The sequence below is a fragment of the Trachemys scripta genome, chromosome 9 (assembly GCF_013100865.1).
Source record: "Trachemys scripta elegans isolate TJP31775 chromosome 9, CAS_Tse_1.0, whole genome shotgun sequence".
NCBI lineage: Eukaryota > Metazoa > Chordata > Testudines > Emydidae > Trachemys > Trachemys scripta.
Window position 1 is genome coordinate 622,490 of NC_048306.1, and position 27,423 is coordinate 649,912.

The 27,423-nt window shown below is 50.0% G+C and overlaps 1 protein-coding gene across 2 annotated transcripts in view; it reads right to left on the reverse strand.

The window, feature by feature from the left end:
- Positions 1-900: 900 nt before the first annotated feature.
- Positions 901-27,423, reverse strand: part of MED12 (mediator complex subunit 12) — a 69,799-nt gene continuing 43,276 nt past the window's right edge. Inside the window, exons 26-43 of one of the 2 annotated variants that reach the window (XM_034781089.1) lie at positions 23,131-23,310; positions 22,835-22,906; positions 22,372-22,535; positions 22,103-22,264; positions 21,904-22,015; positions 21,558-21,647; positions 21,042-21,151; positions 20,147-20,282; positions 19,766-19,927; positions 18,840-19,217; positions 18,324-18,474; positions 17,846-18,051; positions 17,067-17,144; positions 16,542-16,759; positions 15,527-15,686; positions 6,913-7,101; positions 6,661-6,742; positions 901-1,324 (exon numbers count right to left, since the gene is read on the reverse strand). In XM_034781089.1, coding sequence (XP_034636980.1) covers positions 1,281-1,324; positions 6,661-6,742; positions 6,913-7,101; positions 15,527-15,686; positions 16,542-16,759; positions 17,067-17,144; positions 17,846-18,051; positions 18,324-18,474; positions 18,840-19,217; positions 19,766-19,927; positions 20,147-20,282; positions 21,042-21,151; positions 21,558-21,647; positions 21,904-22,015; positions 22,103-22,264; positions 22,372-22,535; positions 22,835-22,906; positions 23,131-23,310 — 2,694 coding nt within the window. In that variant the 3' untranslated portion in view covers positions 901-1,280. Of the gene's footprint in view, positions 1,325-6,660; positions 6,743-6,912; positions 7,102-15,526; positions 15,687-16,541; positions 16,760-17,066; positions 17,148-17,845; positions 18,052-18,323; positions 18,475-18,839; positions 19,218-19,765; positions 19,928-20,146; positions 20,283-21,041; positions 21,152-21,557; positions 21,648-21,903; positions 22,016-22,102; positions 22,265-22,371; positions 22,536-22,834; positions 22,907-23,130; positions 23,311-27,423 lie in introns of both variants that reach the window. The other variant, XM_034781088.1, reaches the window with a different exon arrangement.

Below are 27,423 nucleotides of genomic sequence, written 5' to 3' on the forward strand. Positions count from 1 at the left end.
CAACATGTACAAGGTGGTAATTAGCCATGTCAGGAGGCAGTGACTAACTATGTCAGAGGCAGTACGTAACTTGTTTGTATCAGGGTATAAAGATGTATCTCAGAGAGAGTATCTTTGTCAGCTGAGGGGGGAATGAAAAGTCCCACCATTCACTGAACCACGTCCATTGTCACGGGCATACATGTCTTAGTATCCTTGTAGTCTGCCAGGTACTAATACTGTACTTTGTCGACAATAAACCTGGCCTGGTGCCTTTGTACCTTAACAGGTCTTGTGGTCATTGGGTGGTTCGCTCAAGGTCTGCTGTGCTATCTGTCTGCGCAGAGCTGAGGCAGCACACAGGAAGAACACACACACACAGCCAAACATCTGACCACAGTTCCTTCTGGCCTTAGAATCTATCTTGAAAGTCTACATGAGGTCTAGAATGTGTTAGCTGCCACACCTCACCTCCTTCCTAGACACCTTTTATCCTCACCAGGACAAACCTTAGCAGGTTCGGGACCCTGGATGTGCAGGCATCTTGATCCCACCAGTGGAAGTGTGCAGGGACCATTTGTTCTCTGTGGATCGGTAACGAGGCACTGCTGCTTAAAGGGAAGCTCTGAATCACTATCCAAACCCTCCTCCCAACTAGTGAACACGGGGAGAGAACAACTTGGGCAAAACAGGCAAGAGATGAGCAACCTGGTGAGGCTGAACAATGTACTTATTTAGGAGCAGGAAAGGTGCAGAGAATAGTTCTTGAGATTTGGTGTGTATAGCTCACTGGGCCCTGTATAGTTCAGGGCAAGATCTGTGGGAATGCAGGGGAATGGGAAAGGGAGCATGCTAGGGTCATGGGGCTCAGACTCTGAACATGCACATGTGCACGCGCGCACACACACACACACACCCCCCTTTCGCAAAGTAAGCTCTCTGTATTTGTTTGAGGACGTCTGCAATACAGGGTTTCATCTGGTATAAATAAAGTACAAAATCTTACAATGTCTTAATCATTATTTTAACAAAAATACTAAAAACTTAGTAAAAACTGAAACCAAAGGGGGAGGGGAGACTACCAATCACACGGGATCTCCATAAACCTTTGTAGAAACCGGAGTAAAAACATTTTCTCTGTATGATAAAAATTACTCCCTCCCCTCCAAGAAGGGCAGCTGCAGAACACGGCGCCTGGGCAGGTGCCCCAGGGACAGAGGGTTGGGAACAGCCCCCACTGGGGGAGGCTGTATCCAGTCCACAGTGATGTCTCCCTCTGGATCGGGCCCAAGTGCCATGGCTCAGTAGCGTCCAAATGGATTGTTGTTCTGCTGTGGCTGTGTATCTGTTCAGATTAAACACAGAGTTAGACAATCACAGGATTCTGGTCCAGTTAGGAGATGCCCATCAGCTCTGCAATTCAGAGTCTGATTGTGAAGCGGAGGGGCTAGGTAGGCAAGAGAAGGGGGCTACCCAGGTCTTAGCCTGGGACACTGCGCCTGTGTATCACTTGTGGCACTTGATGCTCTGTTCAGATGCCAGACACTCTGGTGCCAGCTCCTGAGGCTTAGGATAGCAGTACTATCAACATTCCACATGCTGCTGCAAAGGTGGGGATAAAGTGTGTCAAACCCAGCTCTCTACGCCTCTTCTGCTCAGCTCCACACTCCTCCTTGGTGTGAAATAGGTGTGGAACAATGTGGCACTGAAAGGGAGTGGGTAGCTGCCTAGGTGATGAGGTTGGAAGCTGAATTATTCTCTGGGCTTTTCTCTTTTAAACAGAACACCTGTCACCCCTAGTTCTGTGCAGCACCCCCACCATACAGAAACTCAAACACCGCTACCGCCACCAGGTGGGTGCACAGCATGAGCTGCGCTGGGCCAGCTAACTACCCTGGAGTTCCCATCAATCATCTAACCTGAAGAAAACTTGGAAACTTCAGCTAGTGTAGCATTCAGAGGCTCACATCAACCAGGAGCATGTCATCAGTGCCCACAGACCACACGGTCCACTTACTATCCCGGTGCTGGTTTCAAGACCTATCTGGCTTGAGAGCAGGCTACCTTAGAGACCTGCCTCCCCTCAAACTCCAGCCCGACTTGGATGCTGTTGCTGATCACTTTAGATGCAGCGTGCTCCAGGGTTGGTTCCTGACTACAGGGCTCGCTAGCCCTGCGTGGCCAGACTGCCGTGACTTGTTGGTTTACTGTCACCCGGTGAGTGGGAGCATTCAGAGTCTGTCATTCCATTACAAAATCCAGCCATACGGCATGCTGCTGGGCAGGCCCTCAGCAGGGCAAACCCAGCCCCAGCCCCACACTGGGAAAGCTGCTGGTCACAGGGCATTGCAGAGATGTTTTTTTCTCCCTCTACAAGTGTTTTAATCAAATTCACTGCTCATGAAGGCATCAGCCTGACAGTCCTGGAGACTAACGGTACAGCACAGACGACAGCAGCGCAAGCGTCTCCTGCCCCGAGTCTCATCTGAGTTGGACAGGGAGGAGCATGACTCACCCAATGCTTTGTGCTCTCTGCTGAGACTAACCAAAGGGAGTGATCTGTGCCAAGTGGGATGGTGCTTTCAGCGGTGTGGATGTGAGCACTTGGAACACAGCAGTCTCCAAGACACACTCTAGCTGGGCTATATCACTGGGGTTATCTCTAGCTGCAGCCTCTTTCATACAGCAAGGAGGTTGCAAGGTTTCTGCTGGATACAAGACCTTGCCCCAGGTACAGCAATATGATCTACATGGGAGCATGCTCAGGCTCTCGGAAACTCCAGCTCGAGAAAAAGGAGCAACCCTTGAAGTGGTGCTTCTTACAGGGAATGTCATACACCTGTGCTTTGGGATCTGACTGGCCCCACATTCACTCCTGGTGCAATCTGGGGGGATGGTTTTACTCTATAAAGACCTTTATGATTTAGGGCCTGTCTGCAGTACAACTTTAAACTCAGTGGGTAACCAGTTAGTGACATGGCCAGCTTGAAACACGGCTTGTGTCTGTACACAACACAATCACTACTCAGGGAGGCGTTGGCCTTGCCACCAGAAACATAATTTTCTTCCTATAACCCAGTCCACAGGCTTTCTGCAGCGCAGACCTGCTAAAATCACGACAGTGTAACCTGCACGGCAGGTCCTCCTTCCTTTTCCATTCTGCAAGAGGGCAATGCATTCTGGGATGCCACCTGAGCTGCTGGTGCCACTCTGTGTGTGTTCTCCAGGCACTCTCCCCATCGCGAGGCCCTATGGGAGAGCAGCTCTGACTTTCAGGAATGCACTGACATGGCGAGGTAGCACAGTAGGTGAGTCCACACAGCAGCTCTTTATACAACTCAGCCCTGTTTATTGTAACCAGGACAGAAGAGAGATTCATGAGGGTTGCAAAAATGACTATAGTTGTGCTGTAAACAGGTCCTTAGAGGCAGCCTCTCTCTCTACTTTCAGATTATCCCCTGGAGACACATGCACTAGAAGCCCCTCAGATTGCACTAACTGGGAGCACTCAGCCCTAGAATTCACTTTCTCCACTGCAGAGGACGACATGGTGCAAGGCCTAAGCTATTTGGTCAGGCATTCTCAGAGGGACCAGGGCGATATGTGGTTAGGCTGATGGACATAGGCGCTGACCCCATGGGTGCTCCAGGGCTGGAACACCCACAGGGAAAAATTAGTGGGTGCTCTGCACCCATCGGCAGCCAAACTCCCCTCACCCCCCACCCCACCTCTCGTCCTCCCCGACCCTGAGCACGCCACATCCCCATTCCTCCACCTACCTCCCAGCGCTTCTCGGGACTTTTGGGGAGGAATGGAGGCGGGGGGGGGGGACTTTGGGGAAAGGTTGGAAAGGGGGCGGGGGGGACGGACTTCGGGGAAAGGTTGGCATGGGGGCGGGGCGAGGGCGGGGCCAGGGGTGGGGTCGAGCCAAGAACAGTGGAAGTCGGCGCCTATGCTGATGGATAGCATTAATGTTGGCTGTTATTTAGTGTGGACTCTTCTAGAGGCTGATTGTAAATGCACATTTTACATAGGAAAGATAAAACACGACTTCTGCAGTGGCATAGGTGTTCCTGGTGCTTTTCAGACAAAGAAAGTCACAGGCCCTGTCCTGTGAAGTGCACATTCTAGGGATCTATGTAAAGAAATCCAATCAACCAAGTCCACACAAGACTACCACGTGGTTGGTACTGAGCACTGCCAGATTTCAACCTGGAACCTAGAAGTGAAAGGCTCCATAACTCAATCAGGCAACCAGTCATGTCATGATACAGGGTGGAAATGGTGGCCTAGACGGGAAAAGTACCATTTACCCCAGTCACCAACCACCCTGCGCCTCCGAATTCTTTTTCTTGATTGTCACTATAGCTCTCAACACCTCGGAGAAACTCTGCAATCTCACTTGCATCTCACTGGCTTGGCGTATAATGCAGCCCCAGTGAAGCATACACAGGCACTGGAAGGAATATGTAACAGCCCATAAAGGAATATCTAATAGTCCCTGCAGTCTCAGCCTCATAAGGGAAAGAACGCTGGAGGGGACGGAATCCAATTTTAAATTATATACAGAAAACTGCAAAGTTTTTGCATCACTGTGTTCGATGGTTCTGCTGCACTGAGATGGGGTCACTTGGGGCAGGGTTCGATGCACCTGGGCACAGCTGGGAAGTAAGGCAGCATATGTTTGCATGCAGCATTCCTTTGGGCAGGGCTCTGGCTTGGGTGTTGAATAGTTTAATTGCCAGTTTTATTGTATAAAATTACTGACGTGATCCCTACAACAGCAGGGTGGTCTGGAGGGATACACTGCCCTGATGGGCCTCAGGCAGCATCCCACATGGCAGTGCTCACTGACCATGTCCTGAATAAAGCACCTCCCTGGCTGCCCCATCAGGCACGAGCTCCAGAATTTATACTACCGTTGAGATCGTTGGGAGCCAGCAACGATGGAGGCAGTGGCACTGACATCCAGAAAAGCAGACCTGACACGTTTGGGAGAGCTGCCCGACAGCCTCCACAGTCACTGCTGCCCTGGCCCTTCTGTCTGCAACAGGTCTAGAAGGCTGCTCACTTGGTTGGTAATACTGTGTGCTCCTCTCTCTGCCTGCGGCTCTGGCACCACTAACAGCAGCTATGGTCATAAGAACATAGGAATGGCTATACTGGGTCAGACCAACGGTCCATCTAGCCAAGTATCCTGTCTTCTGACAGTGGCCAGTGCCAGGTGCTTCAGAGGGAATGAACAGAACAGGGTAGTTAATGCATGATCCAAACTCAGCTTCTGGCAGTCAGAGGCTTAGGGACACCCAGACATGGGGTTGCATCTCTGACCATCTGGGCTAATAGCCATTGATGGACCTATCCTCCATTAACTTAACTAATTCTTTTTTGAACTCTGTTATAGTTTTGGCCTTCACAACATCCCCGGCGATGAGTTCCACAAGTTGGCTGTGCTTCGAGTGAAGAAGTACTTCCTTATGTTTGTTTTAAACCTGCAGCCTATTAATTTTATTGGGTGACCCCTGGTACTTATGTTATGTGAAGGGATAAATAATACTTCCTTAATCACTTTCACCACACCATGATTTTATAGTCCTCTATCATATCCCCACCCTTAATCATCTCTTTTCCAAGCTGAACAGTCCCAGTCTTTTTAATCTCTCCTCACGTGGAAGCTGTTCCAGACCCCTCATCGTTTCTATTGCCTCTCTATATAATTTTCCATTTCTAATACATCTTTTTTGAGATGGGGCAACCAGATCTGCAGATAGTATTTAAGGTGTGGGCGTACCATAGATCTATATAGTGGCATTATGATATTTACTGTCTTACTGGCTATCCCTTTCTTAATGGTTCCACTCTGTCTGCTTTTTTGACCACCACTGCACTTTGAGTGGATGTTTTCAGAGAACTATCCACAATGACTCCAAGATCTCTTTCTTGAGTGGTAACAGCTAATTTAGATCCCATCATTTGGTATGAATAATTGGGATTATGTTTTTCAATGTGCATTACTTTGCATTTATTAACAATAAATTTCATCTGCCATTTTCTTGCCCAGTCATCAATTTTATGAGATTCCCTTTGTAACTCTTTGCAGTCTGCCTGGGACTTAACTATCTCGAGTAACTTTGTATCATCTGAAAACTTGGCCACTTCACTGTTTACCCCTTTTTCCAGATTATTATGAATATGTTGAACAGCACTGGTCCCAGTAAAGATCCCTGGGGGACACCATTAATTTACCTCTTTCCATTCTGAAAGCTGACCATTTAGATCTACCCTTTATTTCCTGTCTTTTAACCACTTACTGATCCATGAGAGAACCTTCCCTCTTATCCCATGACAGCTTACTTTGCTTAAGAGCCTTTAGTGAGGGTCCTTGTCAAAGGCTTTCCGAAAGTCTAAGTACACTCTATCTACTGGATCCCTCTTGTCCACGTTTGTTGATCCCCTCAAAGAATTCTAATAGATTGGTGAGGCAAGATTTCCCTTTACAAAGTCATGTTGGCTCTTCCCCAACAATCCGTGTTCACCAAGAGATGATGTGTAAAGAGACAGAGAAGCCTGGGCTTGCCCTCCCCTCACTATCACTTTACACTAGGGCTTGTTCTATGGAGAAAGACACTTTGGGTGGGGCAGGGAGAAGAATAAGAAAAATGAAGTGTGCTAATTTCTTACTAGAGAGTTGCTGCTGAAGCTGTCGGACCAGGGCAGCTGTTTGTTGCTGCTGCTGTGTCTGCTGGAGACCCTGGCGCTGGAACTAGAGAGAGAGAAACATGATTAACAAGTGCCACTAGGCTTGTGGGGATTCAGCAAATGCTCCCCATGTCAGGCCGCAGCTAGTGGGGTGGAGAAGGAGAGTGCTGCAGGGAGCAGGTGGGAGGATCTATGGATGAATGACTCTCCCCTCCAGCTCTGTGACACACTTACAATGGGCTGTTGAGGAGGAAGAGCCTGCATCCCCAGGCCAGGCGGCTGGCCCTGGGCTTGTGGCTGAGGGACTGTGGACACCTGTGGCTGTTGCTGTGGTGGTGCCTGTTGCTGCTGCTGTTGCTGCTGTTGTTGTTGTTGTTGCTGCTGTTGCTGCTGTTGTTGCTGTTGCTGCTGCTGCTGTTGTTGCTGAAAAAGAAGAAGCAGAAGAGACCATTAGGGATGTGTCCTGGGGAGGGCTATCCAATAAGACAGTCAGCCTAGGGAATACTACAAGGAAAAATATCTGAAATTCAATAAATAAACAGGGACCTTCCCTGGCTGCCCCTCAACTTTATTGATGGTGATGTTTGGGAAAAGTCTGGACCCGCTTTTTTTCTTTAATTGAAAAAGCAAAGTACAAAATAAAAGGGTAAACATGCATGCGATGTTGTGTGCATGAAGGAATTACTCACCTTGTGCAGTAACGATGGTTCTTCGAGAGGTGTCCCCCTACGGTGCTCCACTGCAGGTGTGTCTGCGTCCCTGCGCGGCTGATCGGAGAGCTTTGGTAGCAGTGTCCATTCAGCCTGCGCATGCGCTGCCCTACCCCCTCATGCCCTCCACGAGGCTAACCAGTGTTGCTCAGGTGAACCCCTCCTCAGTTCCTTCTCTACTGCAAAGTGAATGATGAGAACGCCGAAGTAGAAGGGAGGAGGGTGGGTTGTGGAGCACTGATAGGGACACACATCTGCACAAGGTGAGTAACTTCTTCTAGTAGTGTTCCTATGTGCTCCATTGTAGGCGACTCCCGAGCAGTATCCCCTACTGGAGGCTGTGGCTTTGGAGTCGAGTCTCTGATGGATGACAGTACCATGGTGCCAAATCTGGCGTCTGCAGCAGAGTCCCCAAGGCTGGCACAATGTTCAGCAAATGTATGCGCAGATGCCAAGGTAACTGCTCTGTAGATTTCTGATATAGGGATACCCTTGGAGAAGGCGACGGATGAGGAAACCAATCTCGCAGAATGTGTGAGATTGTAGATGGGGTGCTAAATTGCACATCTGATAACAAAGTTTGATAATTTGAGACCCATTTAGAGAATTTTTGAGCTGAAATCGCTATGCCTCCAGCCCTGTCCATGACAGAGAGGAAGAGTCTTGGAGATTTTCTAAAAACTCTTGTCCTGTCCAAATAATAGGCCAAGGTTCTCCTTACATCGAGTGTATGGAGGATGGCTTGGCCTATTATGCTGGTGAGGCTTGGGTTAAAAGGTTGGAAGGTGAATGAGTTGGTTCACATGAAATGTGGAAGTCACCTTGGGTGTGAACTTCGGATGTGGTCTAAGCAAGACTTTGTCAGGGAAGAACACTGTGAAGGGGGGATGCGCCATAAAGGTTGCTATCTCCCCTATCCTTCTTGTCGAGGCAATGGTGATAAAGAACGGCGTCTGTGACACTGCACCCCATAGTCTTCATAGTGATATTATGATGATATGGTTATAGCATAATTATGATGCATTTTATGCACGATAAGTCATGTGAGGTGTCATTGAAAAAAGATATGATTTGCTTAATATGATTATTCTATTTGTATGCATGTATCATTTTTGTATCTGAAGTTATGAATGTGGACTATGTATCTATATTTCAAATGTAGTTACACCTGGGAAACGCCCACTAGACAAGATGCTGTCAGTCTAGAAAGCTGGAAAGGGTATATTCAGGTGAATGTGCCATTAGGGAGAACAATAGGCATTAAGAGAAGCTTATCTCCCACCTGGTGAGCCTTACTGAGAACACCACAGACAGCCTGTGAGTGATGGCTGCTATGACTATACAAGGACATGTGACCAGGCCCCATGATGCTGGTCTCCATTTTGGGATGTCAGTGTTTTTCCACAGACTGGTCTGGGAACCAAACTTGAGAACAAAGGGTTCCCGCCATATGCTAAGGCTATATAAGGCAGGGAGTGACATCATCTGGAGTTCTTCATTCCCAACACAAGAAAAATCCCGGAAACACCTGAGGAACAAAGACTGACCTGGGGGAAGTGCTGGACCCAGGCTAAAGGGATTTCTGGCCTGTGTACGAAAGACCTGGGGATTCCAAGCTGTAAAGCAAGTGCAGCTTGCCCCTTAAGAATCTGCAGCCTGCTTGTTCATATCCAGTCTATTTAGTATATTAAGCTTAGTTTGTGTTTTTTGTTTATTTGCTAGGTAATCTGCTTTGATCTATATCTTTGACCATATCGGTGCGTATAACAAAATTCATTCCACACGTGTGTGGGAAAAATTAGAGGGAACACTGTTTAGGACTACAGGTAGAGTGGCCGCATCCAGGATAACTTTTTTGAACTGGCACCAGATCTGGAATCTAGTCCACTTCTATAGGTAAGTACGATGGGTAGCCACTTTCCTAGTGTGCAATAACACTTCCTGTACCTCTTCAGAGCATGATGTTTCTATGTGCTGGAACCATGAAGGAGCCAGGCTTTGAGCCGTAGTATCCATAGGTTGGGATGGAGAGTGTTTCTCTCATTCTGCAAGAGGGGGTAAGGAGTTGTTGGAAGAGTCATCGGTGGACAGAGCACCAATTGTGACAGATAAGGGTACCATGTCTGTCTGGATCGGTGGGAGCAATCGGTATTTTGTTTGCTTTTTCTCTTTTTATTTTCAACAGGAATTTCAGCAACAGAGGAAATGGGAGAAAGGTGGAAAGAAGGCCCTTGTCTCACGAGAGGAGGCAAACATCCCCCATAGAGTGCTGGCCAATGTCCATTCTGGAGCAGTACCATGGACATTTCTTGTTCTGGTAAGTAGCGAACAAGTCTATTATCAGTGTCCCCCATTGTCGGAATATGTCAGAGTACCACTGAGTCTATCTCCCACTTGTGGTTGTGTGGGAATTCGTGGCTGAGATTGTCTGCTATCATGTTGTGTACTCTTGGTAGTTAAGCTGCTGATATTGTAACATTGTAGGAAATAAACCAGTTCCATAGCTTTACTGCTTCCACTAGTGCCTCCTTGATGGTGTATGTAATACATGCACGCTATATTGTCCGTCATGACTTTTGTGCACGTGCCTCTGATCAGCAGAAGGATATTAGCACACACATTCCTGACCACTCTGAGTTTGAGTAGATTGATGTGAAGCCACGTCTCGGATGGAGACCATTTGCCTTGCACTGCGAGATCATTGATATGTGCGCCCCATCCTATCAGAGATGCATCGGTGGTGAGAAATAGTGAGGGGGAAGGCAGAGTGAACGGGATTCCCATGCAGGTGTTTGCTGCTCTTTCCATGGATTCAAGGATTGTTTGATTTTGGTGGGCATCGATAGGAGTTTATCTATGTTGTCTTTGTTTGGTCTGTAAACCGAACTGAACCATAATTGGAGGCATCTCATGTGAAATCTGGCCTGAGCTATCATCCATGTGCCTGTGGCCATGTGCCCCAGAAGCTGAAGCCAATATTTGAGGGCTGGAGTGCACTGTCTCTATAAGTGTGGACAGACTGAGGAACCTGTGTTGTGGGAGAAGCACTCTTGCTCAGAGTCGACATTGGATCCTATGAATTCTAGTCTCTGTACCAGTATTAATGTTGATTTTTTGCATTGATTTGTAGGTCCAAATTCTTGAACAGATCCAGAGCGATTCTGGTAACTCGCTGGGTTTTGATGAAGGAATGCGCCCTGAAGAGACAATCGTCCAGGTAAGGGTAGATCATAATGCCCTGGGAATGTAGGTGAGCTGCCACCACAGACAGGATCTTGACGAATACTCTGGGGGCCAATGAGAGAGCAAAAGGGAGTACTCTATACTGGTAGTGGTCCTGGCCTAATGTCAATCTGAGATATCTTCTGTGACATGGTATGATTGAAATGTGGAAGTACGCATCTTGGAGGTCACAGGCCACGAACCAGTCACCTTTTTCTAATGCTGGAATAATAAAGTGACCATCTTGAACTTCTGAGTCTTCACAAATTTGTTGAGCACCCTGAGGTCTAGAATGGGTCTCCAACTTCGCTTTTTCTTGGGTATCAGGAAATAAAGAGAGTAAAAGTCTTTGCGTCTTAGATGTACTGGTTTTATGGATCCTACACTGAGGAGATGGTCTATCTCTTGATGTAATAGGTTCTTATGAGAAGGGTCACTGAAGAGGGACGCGGAAGGGGAAATAGATGGAGTACCAATCTCGGATAATCTCCAGTACTCATCTGTCAGAGGTTATCCCAGGTGCTGCACAATGGGTCAAGATGCCAGCATCCGTAGGGATGAGAGGGGTTTTCCAATGTTGGATGATATTGAAGAGACTGGTCTGATGGCACCTCAAACAACCCAACAAAACTGTCGTTTTGAGATGGATGGCTACAAAGAAGTAGGTTGAGGGCCTGAAGATTTCCATTTGTAGAACCTAGACTTCTTTTCTGGGGGTTCAATACAAGCATTGGGATGAATATTGTGACAAGTGGGCGGAACAAAGGTGTGTAGATTCTGAGCAATCAAAGAGTAGCCCTGGAATCTTTTAAAGTGTGAAGGGAAGGGTCTGTCTTTTTCACAAAGAGCTTTGTATCTTCAAAGAGAAGGTCCTCTACGGTTGTTTGCACCTCTTTGGGGAAACCGAATAACTGCAGCCAAGAAACTTCTCATCACAATGGCGTGGAGATGGAACGTGCTGTCGTGTCAGCTGCATTGAGTGCAGACTGGAGTGACGTCTTTGCCACTTGTTGGCCTTCATTAATGATGGCTTTGAATTGGTCCTTGTGAGAATCTGGGAGCTGCTCAATAAAGGAATTGAATTTTGAGTAGTTGATGTAATCATATTTTGCCACTAAGGGCTGATAGTTTGCCGATACAGAACTGTAAAGTGCTGATGAGTATATTTTTCTCCCCAAAAGACAGAGGCACTTCCAGTCCCAGTCATGGGGGCTGGATTTCAGATGATGCTGATGGCCTCTTGAGCTCAGCATGTCCACAATGACTGAATTGGGGGGTGGGTGGGAGAAGAGAAATTCTGTGTCTTTCGCTGGCATGTAACACTTTTATCGTCCCGCTGGCATGTTGGTGGGACCGATGCCAGGGTCTGCCATATGAGTTTGACAGGGTCCAAGAGGGCCCCATTAATAGGGAGAGCTACTCTGGACAAGGTGAGTAAAATGTCCAATAGTTTATGGTGTGACTCAGTCACCTCTTGTAATAGTAGTTGTAATGCATCTGCCACCCTATGAGCTAGCTCCTGGAAAAAGCTTGAAATCATCTGCCAACAATGGAGAAGGGGGCATCACTGTCTCATCTGGTGATGAAGATGAGAAGTTGGTCAAGGTGGGGGGTAATCTCCTCCTCGACTTCAGCCTCTGAACAGATGAGGATTCCCTCATGACTGTTCGGGGGGCTCAGACGCCCTCAATGTGGTGGGTATTTCAGGACAAGCTAGAGCCATGGAAGGCATGGTGTCTCTGTGCCTGCCAAGGATCCTAGTAAGGCCATCGAGAGGGTGGGAAAGGCCCTGGAGGTTGGTACCATGGCTGCCCATACCAAGGAGGCTCGGGGTCAGAGGGGCAGTACAGTTGAGGTCTATACTGGAAATGGGTACCATAGGGTGGATGAGAGGAATGGCGGGAGACTATGTCCTCTTGCTCACTATCTGACTCAGCACTCAAAAATGGGGGTGCAAGGCATGATGTCACTGGTGAACCTGGAACTCTGGGTGGACTCAGTGCTGGGACCCCGGTACCGAGTAGAGGTGAGTCCAGTGCATCAAACACCGAAACGTCTGTCATGTACTGAAAATCTGGTGCTGCCGCAGTCATTGGTACCAGTAGCATTTAGCAGTGCTGAGATGTCTGCACCGAAGGGGCTGGCAATGCTGTCCTGATTGCGCGGTCTGCCAGTCGTGACGGTACCAACATTGAGGTCTGCACCTCAGGAGCCTTCTCCAGGGTGGATTCTCTAGTTTTCTTGTGCCCAGGCAGTACCAATGATTCCTTGCCTGTGCCCATCGGGTCCTTAGGCAGTCCCAGATGTTCTGTTGGGGTGGTAGGTACCATGCGAGTCCTGGTACAGGATTCGGTACCGATGATACCGAGCAAGCCGAGATGGTTTTTGGCTTGGTCAGGGCTCGCTGTAGGGACTACTGGCCCTTTTCTTAGAGGCCTTGTAAGAGTGGCTTGTGGTTGACTTCTTAGGCTCACCACCCTTAGATGTAGAGGGTTGCGATGAGAATTCCTGCCGTCCGGAGTCTTGGTGCAACTCCGAGGGTGGCTGGAGGGCCGCTTCCATTAGAAGAACCTTGAGTCTCAGTTCTCTATCCTTTCTAGATCTGTGTTTCAATTGTTGGCATAAACTATACTTCTGTGGGATGTGGTTCTCTTCAAGATAGCAGACGCACTGAGAATGTCAGTCAGTCACTGGGATAGATTCTTTGCAACTGAGACACTTCTTGAAGCCCGGTGAACCAGGTATACCCTGTCCCAGAGGGGGACGGACGACCCCAGATGGGCGGGGGAGGGAGTAGAAGAAAAACTAAGTAAAGTTTGTTTTTTTGGTTTAGCTAAATAAATGATAAAGGAGTGAAAAAGAAAAGGGAGCGCTAAAAGATTAGAGAAACAATTAGCAATTCTATAGGTTTCAGAGTAGCAGCCGTGTTAGTCTGTATCCGCAAAAAAAACAGGAGTACTTGTGGCACCTTAGAGACTAACAAATTTATTAGAGCATAAGCTTTCGTGGGCTACAGCCCACTTCTTCGGATGCATATTAATTGGCCTCTCAGAGTTGGTAAGACAACTCCCACCTGTTCATGCTCTCTGTATGTGTGTATATATATCTCCTCAATATATGTTCCATTCTATGCATCCGAAGAAGTGGGCTGTAGCCCACAAAAGCTTATGCTCTAATAAATTTGTTAGTCTCTAAGGTGCCACAAGTACTCCTGTTCTTTTAGCAATTCTATAGAAAGTAATGATCCACTAACGGACTGCTGAAGCTCCATCTCTAGCTAGGGGCGGTTGAGAAGGAACCGGGGAGGGTGGGGTGGGGGAGTGTGCGTGCTCGGGCCAAACAGACACTGCTACCAAATTCTCTGATCAGCAGCGCAGGGACTCCGATAAATCTACAGCAGAGCACCCATAGGGACACTACTTGAAGTAGTATTAGACCTTACAATCAGTTAGGGAATACAGTTCACTTGAACCCAGTAGCCCCAAAAATTCATTGTTTAAAATAAAATGTCCCTTGTAATTCTCAATCGATTTCTACCATTTCAGGAGCAGGTGTGTTAATACCTATGTTACCATGTCATCTATGTCATGGATCCAACATTCATCAAACCCTACTTTAAAGCCAGGGAATAATCCACTTCCATCAACACACAGATTCTCCTAATCTAGGAGAAGTTTCTATCTGAGGGCTCACCTAAAATTAGCACATCACTGTCTACTGTAAGACTGGATACAAGGAACAAGTGAGGAGCCCTTTGCCGTTAACAATCACCAAAAGGAAATAAAAGCTGAATATTAGGGGACATTTTGTAATAATGAAATCTCCTAGCCTCCCAAAGGCAAGGCTGGAAGCCTCACCAAGGTCTACCTGGGACATGTCACACTGGAAAAAGCCAGAGGGTTCATCTACATATAAACTGTCAGTGAAACAATTTAGCTGCCTTTAATGCCCAACCCCTGTGATTTTGGGCAGGACTGTGCACACGCTCATTTCAGAATTAAGTGAGATAGGAATGTACCCACAGACTCACACTGAGCTCACTACAGGTGGGAATTACAATCAGCGTAGTCATTTCCATTTTAGCTACAGGACCCTATAACTTCTCCTATATGGAAAAGTCCTGCCCTCGACTCAGGCTGGGATGGGATCTCCAGTTAAAGAGGTTCACTGAGAAGCCTGGACGCATCTGGCTCACAAAGAATGTCTAAAGCAGCACTGGAGAGACAAGGCGGGTGAGATAATATCTTTTACTGGACCAACTTCAGGTGGTGAGTGACACAAGCTTTTGAGCCACATGCTGTGCGTGGCTCAAAAGCTTCTCTCGCTCACCAACAGAAGTGAGTCCAATAAAAGATATTACCTCACCCACCTTGTCTCTGTAATCCCCTTGCACTCGCATGGCTACAACTCATTGCATGAAGCTGCACTGGGCAGTGACGTACCAGTAAAGCTCAGAGCTTAGCACCACTGCAACACTTACTGTTTTGTGAGCCAAACTTCTACCAATATTTCAAAGGCTCAGCTGGAGCCAAGAGCAGTGGGGAGCAGATCAATGGGGGATAGACCCAACAGATTTTTCTAGTTCCTGATTTTTCTACTATGTATGTCAGATGACTTGAAAGTGACAGCAAAGCAATGCCCCCCGGTCTCTACACAATTCCGAGGAAGGGAGAACATCTTCTCAGGAGAGAGATTAGCAAAGAAGCAGCCGAACAGGCATCTTAGTCGCCTATCAAACAAAAGTGTGACAGAGAGCACCCCTGCTGTCATCAGCTCCCCCTGCTGGCAATGACAGAGTACTGCACAGATTGGAGGACCCATCTGGGCTAGTGGTGCTTGAAGGCCCTCCACCCCTCAACTCCGGCTCTTCAGACTACGTGAGAGAAGGTGGAAAAAAGAAGCAGGCCTTCACTTACCCTCAGTATCTGCTGTTGCTGCTGCTGCTGCCTCAGGTACTGCTGCTGCTGCTGATCAGGTAATATCTGACTGGGTCGGATTCCTGATGGAACCCCTTGTGCACTCATATGATTCATCCCGCTCATCATAGGCGCTTGCTGTATTGACTGATGAGGAAACCTGACATAACAAGGAGAAGGATCAGTGGCTCTTGTGGATCCAGACAAAGCCTGGAGACAGAGGAGCCTCCTTAAACCCAGCCTGAGCTTCTCATTGTCTAAGAAAACCAAATGCATCAGAGCAAGCACGGCCAGAACCAGAACTTCCCACATCACCAGTTCAGAGAGCCCAGAACACCCCCTGGGACCCAGGCACCCTCTCAACTAGGCTTGGATGCAGGATTCTCCCTGTACTTTTTCAAAGGTTTGTCCAGTCTAGGTTAAAAGGTCTCAAGCAACAGGACTCCGAGCCCTGCTCCTGGGGACAATTTCCTGGCTGTATCCATCCCCCTGATGGAGAACGATGGTGCATCCAGTGCTTTCCCCCTGGGGGGGATGGACAATCTCCCAGCCAGATCCATCCCCTGGTCAGGTGATTCCCTGGCCAGATCCACCTGTTTGAGAGTCACTGGGGTCCCAGCCCTTCTCCCCTGGGGTCAGGTCCAAATCTGTGGTTAATGACTTCTCTCTATCCTTCAGCCTGTATTCCCCTTTCTTAATTCCATCCCTCCCTTACTGGTCACAGCCTCTTAACCCCTCTCCCTGCTTGGGGTTATACACATCTCTCCCCATGCTACTCACTGAATTCCCTCCTGGCTGTAATATCTTTCTGGGACTGAAAAGGAACTGGACAAGACCATCAGCTCCGGAGGCAAAAGGATTCCAAGATGCTGAACGCTACAGCACCAGAGCTATAGCCCTGGGGCCACAAGGCTTTTCACAGTCCCCTATCAACTAGTCCTGTCTGAGCAGTTACATTGGAGAAGCTCCCTGTGCAACACCAAGAGCTGCTCAGCGCTGGCAGGTTGGGTGGTACCTCTGTGTGTTGCCCAGGGCGTGGCCATAGCCGGGGGCCTGCTGATGCACATAGCCACTTGGTCTCTGCTGCATCTGTCTGACGGGATCCACGAGAGCTGGGTTTGAGCTGGGATGGGAATTCTGGTAGGGCTGGCTGGAATAGTTGGGAGGTACCATTGTACTGGACTGAGGGGGATGCTGCTGCAGGCCTATATGGGAGACGTAAGGTGTGTAACCCTGAGGGGAAGAAAAAGCCTTTGTTAAAAGTGCTGGGACACAGAGGGAGTGCTGGGGGAGGAAGGGGGGAGGGGGGGAGAGTTTCCCACTGGGACACAGCGATGGCAGCATTAGAAACCCAGGGCCTCTTGGTCCACTTCACCCTCCTCCCAGAGATGGGAATTTTCATGACAGTTGGCAAGTGGGGACACCAGGGGAGCACCAGGGGGCTCCAGGGCCCTGCAGCAGGAGTTCACACAGTGCTGGCTGTGCCTGAACCCACCTGTCCCTTCATCCCCCTCCTCCCTGCCAGAGAAAGCCCACTCACCTGGGAAGGCTGCAGGGCTCCATAGGAAGGGGTAGGGGTCATGTGGCGCACTGGCGGCTGCCCCAGCATTCCCTGGCCCTGCTGGAAAGGAGCACGAGACATTCACACTCAGGAACACGGAGACCTAGGACCATCCAGCTCCCTCTTTGCCATCCTCTGGGCATATGTGAGCTCCTCCCAGCAGTGCTCTGGCAGCACTCCCCAGGCCAGACACAACAGCCCGTCCTCTCCAGGACTCAGTCTGGCAGGAATGTCACGGCCACATGGGACCCAGCAGTGAGCAATTGGGCTCGCAGGGACCCCACCTTCCAATCAGGACAAGGCCTTGGAGAATGTTCCCAGGCCAGGCTAAAGAACAGACCTGCCTCCATTTCTGTTGGCCCCACAGTCCAGTGACACTAACCCCTGCCTTCCCCCCTGCTGGCCCCACAGATGCAGTGACACTAACCCCTGCCCTCCCCAGACTAGGGCCTGGCGCCCCCTGCTGGCCCCACAGCCACAGTGACACTAGCTCATTCTCAGTGTCCGTCTCCCCATCACAGCTGATTCAATCAATGATGTGGGAACACAAAGAAAGAAAGGAACCAAGGACCCAGATGATGCTAAATGCTATAGAAATACCAGCCTCCTGAGGCAGACGGAAATGCAGGGTTAGGAAGAGCGTTGGGGAGTTTGTTTTCCAGCATGAATAAGAAAATGAAAACCAGTGAGCACAACCCAGGACCCACTGTGCTCTGGGACGACTGCGCAGCCAGGGGTGGGACACAGCTCCGCCGTACCAGCTTAGCCTGAAGCTGCTGGCGGAGCAGCTGCCCTTGGGAAACTGGAGGCTGCTGTCTGTAGACTGCTGGCTTGTAGGAAGGGTCAATTCCCATCATGCCACTCATCCCCGAAGGCAGCACCCCACTGTAGGAGGGCCGACTCTGCACCAGCTTTCCCAGGGGCACGCGTACAGGTCGGTAGGAGGTATCCAGCCGAGGGCCACCTGCAATAGGAGGAGAACGAGAAAGAGCCAGAGTCACACACATCCTACCCACCACTGTCCCACCACACTTGGGCAGGAGCAGCTGCGAAGGGGCACTCTCTGCTGGCTATTCGTCTCTAGCCAGGCCAAGCCCAGGCAGGTGTGTCTGGTTCTTCCATTCGCTCACCTCTCAAATGGAATAGGCTACAGAAAAGGAAGCTCATGAAGTAAAAGGGACTCCCTTAAAGTTGCTACTTGCAGGGTAGTAAGATTTTCCTCTCCCCCACACCTACCTGCTGGCAGAGGCTGATTCTGGGCATAGAGACCCACTGGCGACTGCCCATATGCCAGTCTAGACATGGAATTCCCAGCCTGATGATGCATGAGGTCTGCAGGCATGCCAACTCCATAGGAGACTCCTCGGCCAGGGCCCAACACAAAATCCTGCAGGAGGAAGGAGGAGTGAGTGGGAGCAGCACATCTGGAGCCTCCAGGAACTCACAGCTGGAACAACTGGGTCACAAAGCTAAAAGAGACAAGACCCTGTGTGCTAGTCAGGGCTACGAGCAGCCTCTCCTCTCCCTAGCAAGGGTGCTGAGGGCACACACACTGCCTCTTCCTCAAGAAACCCGGAGAGGATCCTCTCCTGGGGAATGCTGGGAAGAGGTCCAGCGTTTCACTGATGCCTCTCGGAAAGGAAAGCACTAACCACCTGCTCCTCCCAGGCAGAGCAGAGAGGGCAGATCTGTGGTTGGGGGTGGGACACAGCCCTATGTCAGGTCCACGGCTGGCGGGAAAGGCCATGTTACCTCGCTTTTGTTGGCAGGCTGGTTGCGTTTCTTGCTCTTGCTCGGTTTTTTCTTGCGCTCCTCCGTGGTGGTGGCAGGATTGGAGCTGGTTTTATCAGCCTTGGCTGGCTCTACAACCTTCTTCTCTGGCTCTAGGGCCACAGGTGTGGGGGGCTCCTCCTCCTCGGGAGGCAGTGGCAGTGGCTCCAGGTAGTAGCTGCGGGGCTTGGGTTTCAGGTGTGTATGATACAGCAGGAGCCTCTGCTGCTCCTCGAACCTGGACACCTTACGATCCACCCGCACAGTCCCAAACCAGCCCCAAGAGAGGGGGGCTGAGTGCTTCAGGCCCTCAAACAGATCCCAGGGGGAAATCTTCTGCTTCGTGGAGACTTGCAAACCCTTGAAAGAAAGATGAGAAAGGCAGTGAGCAACCCCCAAGCCACTAGCAGCCCTTGGGCAAGGGCGCAGGGAGCCACTGAGCCCATACCACCAGCTCCACTCCATCGAGCAGGGACCAGTGTCTTGTCTCTTCTGAAACAATGTTCACCACATTGTCTCCTATTGCTCCTCAATTCATCCCCACCACCTTCGCCGGTCTCCTGCTGGCACATAGGCTGTAAGCTGCTGTGGCATGGCTCGTGGGTCTCTGGGGGCACAGAGCCAACATTTAAATCAGCAGCAGCAGTATTCGTGATGTCTTGGAAGACACTGGCTGCAACTATTAACGGGTTAAACACCTTAACTCTTCCCTTCTCTGATGTGGCTACACCACGCTGAGTGCGAGGGCCCTGGCTCTTTCTGGACAGCTGCACAAAACACAGTACTTGGCAAGAGGGTTAACAAACCAGATGCTTCCAGACACCAGCACAGGCTCCAGGCAAGAGCAGCACGAGGCTGTCTGTGCACCTGCAGCCATGACTCAGAGGCCCAGGAACAGGACTACTTGCCTCTTTCTTGAAAATAGAGTCAAAGCCAGCAATCTTGTTGCCTTTGGTGTCAATGAGGGATCCCTGAGGTTCGCAGGTAATGACGTCCCGAGTCTGCTTGGGAAGAGGAAGTAGCTGTCGCACTTTCTCCAGGCTGTCGGATTGTCGGTCGCCCAACTCCTTCTGCACTAGGCGGAGACAAAGGCGTCAGGAGCCATTCAAACAGCGGCATCCAATGCAACCAACCCTACTATCACTGTCGTCCCCACAATGCTCTGCCCCACAACCACCACTGCCTCATGCCCCACAAGCCACTTCTTAATACCCTCTTATATCCCTGCCCTCTGCGCCCAACACCACACCATATTCCCCAGCTCTCCAGACTGGCCAGGGCCTCCTCACCCTGAGTTTCTTGACCAGGTTCATGTATGCTCGCTTGTTCTCCTCCATGCTGCCCTGAGAAATGCTGGACATGTCTGCAGCCAGGGTGCCGTTGATGAGCACACTCAGCATGTCCAGCACTGTGGTGAAGAGCTCGCTGAGGGGAAGAGAAGAAAGGCTGAGGTCAGGAGAGGGGAAGACCCTGCAGTTCCACAACCCAGCACCACACAGAAATGCAGGGTTGCATGAGCACCTCTGCCATCACTGAGAACAATGCCCCGTTAACTCACCTGGAACATGCCCTCAGGAGATGGGCAGGATTGGACCCACCAGCACAGGACATCTTATAGCACCCTGTCCAGACTTCAATCCCCATCTCCTCCTCTGGAAAACTGTTCCACGGCCTCCCAGAACCCTCACTATCCCATTGCGCCTTGTAACCCCCCCTGGCATTCACACCCTCGAGACAGCTGGATGTGCCCCCTGCGTGCACACTCACTCAGCCTCTCCTCACAGCTCAGTCCCTCAGCTCTGCCTTGAGCTCCTCACAGCTTGTCTGCATCTTTCCGGTAATAACGATGCCTGGGTGAGCTCAGTGTGCCAGCTGTAGGGAGGGGACTGTCCCCTCCCTGCTCTGCATGTGCCCATGGAGTGTGGGGGCCCTTTGGCTGCCATATGAGCCTATGCACTGGGAACTAGTTGCCCACTACTTCTCCTAAGTCTCTTTCAGCCATCCCTGGTTCCTGATTCCCGCAAGCCTCTCGCAGGAGAGGTCTGTATGTGCTTGCAGGCTGGCTCTCCCCCAGGGGACAGAAGTATGTGGGTGGGACAGCTTGCCCTCACCAGGAAGGAGCTGGACTAACTCTAGACTCCCCGTGGGAGGGGCCCTGCTCCGAGACTTGAAGGAGACAGTTACTTGTTTGACTGCATGTCGACAGTCCCACTGCTGATGATGTCCAGGAGAAGCACTGCCCACTCTGTTGTCTGCTGTGTGCTGCGCTGAACTGTGTCAAACATCCCCCCCACCTGGCAGGGAACAAAAGTCAGTCAGAGCCTGCCACACAGGGAACCCCAGAACCCAAAAGGGAGAGTGGAGGCTAAGCCAGGATACCTCTGATGGGTAGGTGAGGGGGGGACAAGCTCCAGGCAGCCCAGCTAAAGGGGTGCCCTGCTGTAGGCCCTGGAGCAGCTTAGGCCCTGCCAGCTGGGCAGCAAGTTGAAAAGGGAAGCAATGCTGTGACCAATCTGCACTGAGCATTTCTGAAAGAGTTCAAGGTGTGTCTCCTGTCTGGACAGGACAGTCAGGTCTCTCCATCCATTCCATCCCCCGCATGGCTCCATACCCAGAAGAGCCAGGGAAATCTTCATCAGGCCCTGCCCACCCCTAGAAGGGAGGTCTCCCTGTTTATCTCCCCTTTCTCCTGCTGCTCACCAGATTCAGTCGCAGTTTCAAGGCCTCATGCATCAGCTGTTTGGCTTTGCAGTCATCCTGGTACTGATCTTCCCGCCAGTTTGTAACGATCTAAGAGATTTAGAAGAGAGGTGAGGACCTCACATGCTGGACCCTGCACTGCACGGGGAGCAGTGAGTACTCCCCACTCCTCACAATCTGGGCTAGGAGGAAAGCAGAGAAGATGCCCTGCCAAAGCACCCACAGTCCCCGATATGGAGGGAGTGAGGGAGATGCTTTCCCCATGGAGGATGCCACCCTGTGAGGGTACATCCATTGGGATGCTCTGTTGTTCCCAAGCTCTTGTGAGGGCCGGGAAGGGGACTACCTGCTGGACCTGGCTGTAGAGTGAGGTAAGGAGGCCTTCTCGCTGCTCATCCTGTCCTTTTAAACACGTCAGCACCAGCGACAGGAAGGGCTGCTGGCTCAGGAGGGACATGCTGGGAAGAAGAAGAGGAAGTGAGCTAGACAATACCGAATGCTAGGTGTGGCTGCCCAGGGCTTCCTGACTTCTCCCCAGAGCTCACCTCTTCTGCTTCTGGCGATCTCGCTCTTTGCGGGACGATGACCCCAGGTGCTGTCCTTTCTCTAGCTCTTCTCCAGCAGCTTTAAGTACATGGCCCTGCACCGATGTGGGCAGCTTGGCGATAAGTGGGGCCACCAGCCACACTCCTGACCTCTCCAAGGAACTGTGACACAGGGCAGACAAAAAGCTGAGTGAGCCAACCCATAGTCCAAAGTCCCTCTGCAAAGGATCCCACTGTCCCAAGGAGAGAGGAGCTGGGGCACTACCTACCTGAGGATGGGTTTGGCTTTGTTGCTGGCAGATGCAGTGCTCATAGGTGCAGTGCTGAGGCTGTTGACTCCAGTTCCAGTGGAGTTAGCAGAGCTGGTCTCTGCTGACTGCTGGAACACCTCGATGGTGGCCTTGGCAATGTTTTCTAACAAGGAATTCATCTCCTGGAGAGAGTAGAAGTGTCGAGTGGAGTGCAGACCCCTCCCCCCCCCCGCAACACCGCCCCTCTTTCTAGAGCACTTGAGGCACTGGCTGACCACAGCAACAGGGCCCAAGTGAAACTCCCTCATGCCTGCAGGCCTTGGGCGACTCACCCATTCTCGGTGAGCCATTCCCCAAGCATCCTCCCCCACTAATGTTCTCCACATTCTCACTCCCTGCCAGGGGTCCATTCCCCGACTTGGAAACAGAGAGAGATCCCACCCAACATGCAGGGCAGCTCTCAGCTCACCACACAACTCACATTGTTTGCTGTCTGCTTAATCATGAGCTGCAGCTCCAACGAGGACTGCCTCATTGTCCATTGGTCCAAGTTCTGTAACACACAGACACACTGCAAATTAACAACCACTTCCTCAGCCCACATAGCCCCTCCCCCAATGATGAATCTTCCCCCTGGCCTCAAGAAGGTGAATGTGTTTTAGAGACGGACGTTATGAACGCTCATGTCCAGCAATGGAGGCTAATGGGAATAATGTGTCAGGCTCTCTCCTCCCCACTCATCCCACCATGGAGCCAAGCAGGACCCCCCCCCCCCACCTGTAGGATGCGTTTAATCCTCTGTCGCTGCGGATTCTCTCCCTCCTCATTGTCCAGCAGTCGATGTGGGTAACAGATCAGCTGCATCAGCCTCTGGGCCTGGGTGCTGCTCAGAACGGGATCCTGCAGATCATTGCTGTCTTCACAGAGGGACTTCAGACATCGTTCACCCACCCACTCCTGCAAGGTGAGCACAGGATGAGCAAGGTCAGTGCATGGCCTGCACTGTGTTTAGGTGAGCAGGCCAAGACAGCACCCACTGCTTGCTCCTCAAATTTGAGGGGAGGATCTGGGAGCAAATTCAATCCACACAGACCTCCCTAGCAACTAGTAGGGCCCAAAGTCCCTTCTCCTCGCTAATTATGCTGACACTGCCCCTTTACTTGTCCGATGCAGTGACTGTAGAAGGGGAAGCTGGTCCTGGCAGTCAGCAGCAGACGAACACAGCTGTAGCGGTTTGTTTATTGACCTATTGGCCAGACTTAACTCCCGACTGTCACCGCCATGGCCAGGCTTCACTAAAGCCATTCGACATTCCAAATGTTCCATTAGTAATTCAGACATTTTAAGGCCAGAAAGAGCCATTGTGATCATCCAGCCTGAGCTCCTGCACGACATGGGCCACAGGGCTTCCCTGAATTAACTCCTGCCTTCAAGCCCAATGTCTGGGGTTGACCTAAATCGTATCTTAGAAAAACTTCCGATCTTGATTTGAAAATGGTCACTGATGGAGAATCCGCCATGACACCTGGTAAACTGTTCCAGTGGTCAGTTACGCTCACTGTTAAAAATTTGCATCTTGTTTCTAGTCTGAATTTGTCTAGCTTCAATTTCCACCATTGGATCTTGTTAGATCATGGCCTATTAGATTGAAGAGCCTTCTTATTAAATTGTTGTTCCCCACACAGGCACTTACAGACTGTGATCAAGTCACCTCTTAACCTTCCTTCTGATAAGCTAAAGTAGATTGAAAGACTCCAGGAGTCTTTACCATCGTCTGGAGTTCCTCTCCTCCAATTCTATCCAAAACCCTCTCCAATCTGGCTTCTGCCCCTTTCATTTCTCTGAAACCGCTCTCGCCCAAGTCCCTAATGACCTCTTCCCTGGCTTCCATGACTATGCCCTCTTTTGGTTCTCTAATCACTCCTTCCCTCCTTGGTCCCTCTCTACTCTCCCGCTGCACCTTATGTCTTGGCAATTTCATCTAGAAACACAAATCCAACTACAGTCTCTGTGCTTATGACTCACAGATTTATCTCCTGCTCTCCAAACTACAGTCACCGCCTGTCTCTGACATCCCCTCATGGATGTCCTGTCATCAGCTCCAACTCAATATGGCTAAAACTGAGCTCTTAATCTTCCCTCCAAACCCACCCCACTACCTCTTTTCTCCATCACTCTGGACATCATCCTCCTGTCTGTCATTCAGGCCTGTAACCTGCACATGCTCTTTGACTCCGGCTTCTCTCTTGGTTCTCATATGCAGGCTGTGTTTGAAGCTTACTGATTCATTCCACAAAACATCTCTAAAATACGACTTTTCCTTTCCACCACCCAGCTAAAACTCTCATCGTGTCACGCCTGGATCACTGCATCATCCTTCCCTCTGACTTTGACAAACACCGTCCTGCCTTGCTCAAATCCATTCAGAATGCAGCTGCAAAGATCATTTTCCTAACCTTTCACTTTGACTGTTCACCCCTTTCTCTACATCTCTCCATTTGCTCCCCCTTTTCTAGCGCATCAAACATAAGCTACTTCACTTTCAAGGATCTGCGAGGCCCACCTCCACTTTACCTATCATCTCTCATTCATAATCAGGATGTTGACTCCCACCTCCAATCAGCTCATAATGCCACACTCCACTGTCCACTTGTTACATTTTCAAACAAGCACCTTCATGCTTTCTCCCATGCTTAGGTGGTCATCTGCAAAGCTCTCTCATGATCCTCCTTCTTTCAAAACCCTCCCTAAGACTCTCCTTCTCCTAACTTGATAGCAGTTAGGCCGCTGGGGTGCTGAGACCACTGTCTATCACACTGACCAATCCTGTCTCATTATTTCCTCTCCAGTCTGTCTGTATCCAACTATCTCTTGTCTTAAACTTATACTCCTAGATCACTTAGGAGCTTTTGAAAATTTTCTCTTATCCTTCTCTTTGATCTCAGTTGGAACTGGATTGGGGACCTCTTCTTAGGCAAAATTAAATTGGTTCTTGGTTTTATATCATGCTAGCAGCAAATGCCTCCTGCCACCAAGTGTAAGCTCTTCAGGACAAGGATTAACTTTTTGTTCTGTGTTTGTACAGGGCCTAGCACAATGGGGTCCTGAGCCAGGACTAGGGCTCCGAGGTACCACATTAATACAAATAATGAATACAATATACTTCCAATGATCCAATCAGCATGGGGGACATGGACTTTATTTGGATAATTGAGAAGGCAGGAGCCATTCAGTAGTGGAGTGGCCTTCCCACCAGCCAGGGGTACCTCCTCAGAGTCCAGGCCAAGGGTCTCTGCTCTATGCTCTGAAGCTCTGCATTATCCAAATCCCTTCCTTGTCCCCCAGCATGAGATACATGGGGGACAAGGCACCAATCCGAACAATATGGGGGTTCGGATAATAGGGTTTTGGATAACCAGGAGTTACGGTAATGAAAAACAAATAATAAATAAGGCATGTTTTCCATGCAGAGCTAGAGTCATGGTCAGGAGACAAGCCAGTGGTCAGAGCCGGGAGATAGGAATCAGCGGTTCAGAGGTAGGCAGGGACTAGGGCTGGAGTAAGGGCTGGCCAGGAAGTAGATCTGGCGCAGCTGTGGGCAGAGAATGCATTGAGCGGCCACTGAGTTCCTGTTGCTACAGGGTTTACATGGTGATTTGTTGGCTCTTCTGACCAGTCAGGGAACACAGCCACTTAGTGAGGGTTTATTAGGCGCAGCCAAGCTTACGGGGTTGCTAGGCAACCGAGCCTGAGGCAGCAGAGTTCCTGACCGCATCCACTATGGCAGCACCCCTGCTTCATGTATCCTCACGACAGACATTGGGGTCTTAAAGGATGGAGAGCCTCAACTGCCGCCCCATTTCTTCGCCAATAAGAATTCCAAGAGAACAGGTCTCCCGTTAGTGAGGGTGGAGGGCCAGATCATGGAGCCTGTGTGGACAACATATCTCAAAGAACCACCCTTCCTGTAGGATAAGTAACTGTTCTTCGAGTGACTGTACACACAGATTCCACTCTTCGTGATTTACAAGCAGTGATCTTTAACCTGAAGGTGGGAAGAGGAGTCCTACTTAAAAAGGTATAGCAGGCTAGCCCTACCAAAGCTGGCATCTGATCTGGAAGCCTGAACCAGGACAAAATGGAAGTTGAAAGTGTGAAAGAAGCTCTAGGAAGCTGCTCTAACTATTTCAAATAATGGGATGTTACCTAGAGACATTGTGGAGGCAGCGTGAGCCCTCATGGAATAGGCTCTAACATGACCCTGAGGATCTTGTCAGCTATCTGATACCAAAGCCTTAACACAGTCCAAAACCCAGCTGGATAATCTAAGTGGAACCCCTTTTTGGGAAAGTCACAAACAGACTGGGGGAGGATGTGAATGCTTTGCCCTAACTCTATAGAAGGATAAGGCTTTCACCACATATAAGGTGTACACTTTTATTTTGTCTGAGCTGGAGTAAGTTTTAGAAAGAAAACAGGAGATGATCTGACTAGTTGAGGCGGAACTCTGAAACTTGGGAGAAGCCTAAGGATGACACTGTCCTTAAGGTACATAGAGGGCCCATCATGAAGGCCTGTATTTCATTGACTAATTTGGCTGAGCCAATGGACACCAAAAACACCATCTTTGTCTAGAAGTAGTAGAGGGGGCACGTTGCCATGGGTTCTAAAGGGAGTCTCTTAAGCCAGTCAGAACCAAACTGAGGTTCCAGGAACAGGGAAGTTCCTTAACTGGGGGGAAAAACATGAGAAATTTCAATACTGTAGGGACAGCAAACACACTGTAACTCTGGACTGGCAGGAGGTTTGCAGAAATTGCTGTCTGTGCACTCTAATGGAGCAAACAGAAAACCTAGATTGCTTCAGGGAAGATAGCTAGCCCAGGATGGCTCAAATTGAAGTTTTTAATGGTGAGAGCTGCTGCTGGGTTGCCCAGACAGAAAACCTTCTCCATTTAGCTCTGTACATTAGCCCAATAGAAGGCTTTCTGCTTTGTAACAAAATGTTCTGTACTCCAGATGAGCAGTCCCTGTCCAAGGGAGTCATCTAGCCAGCATCCAAGCAAGCAGG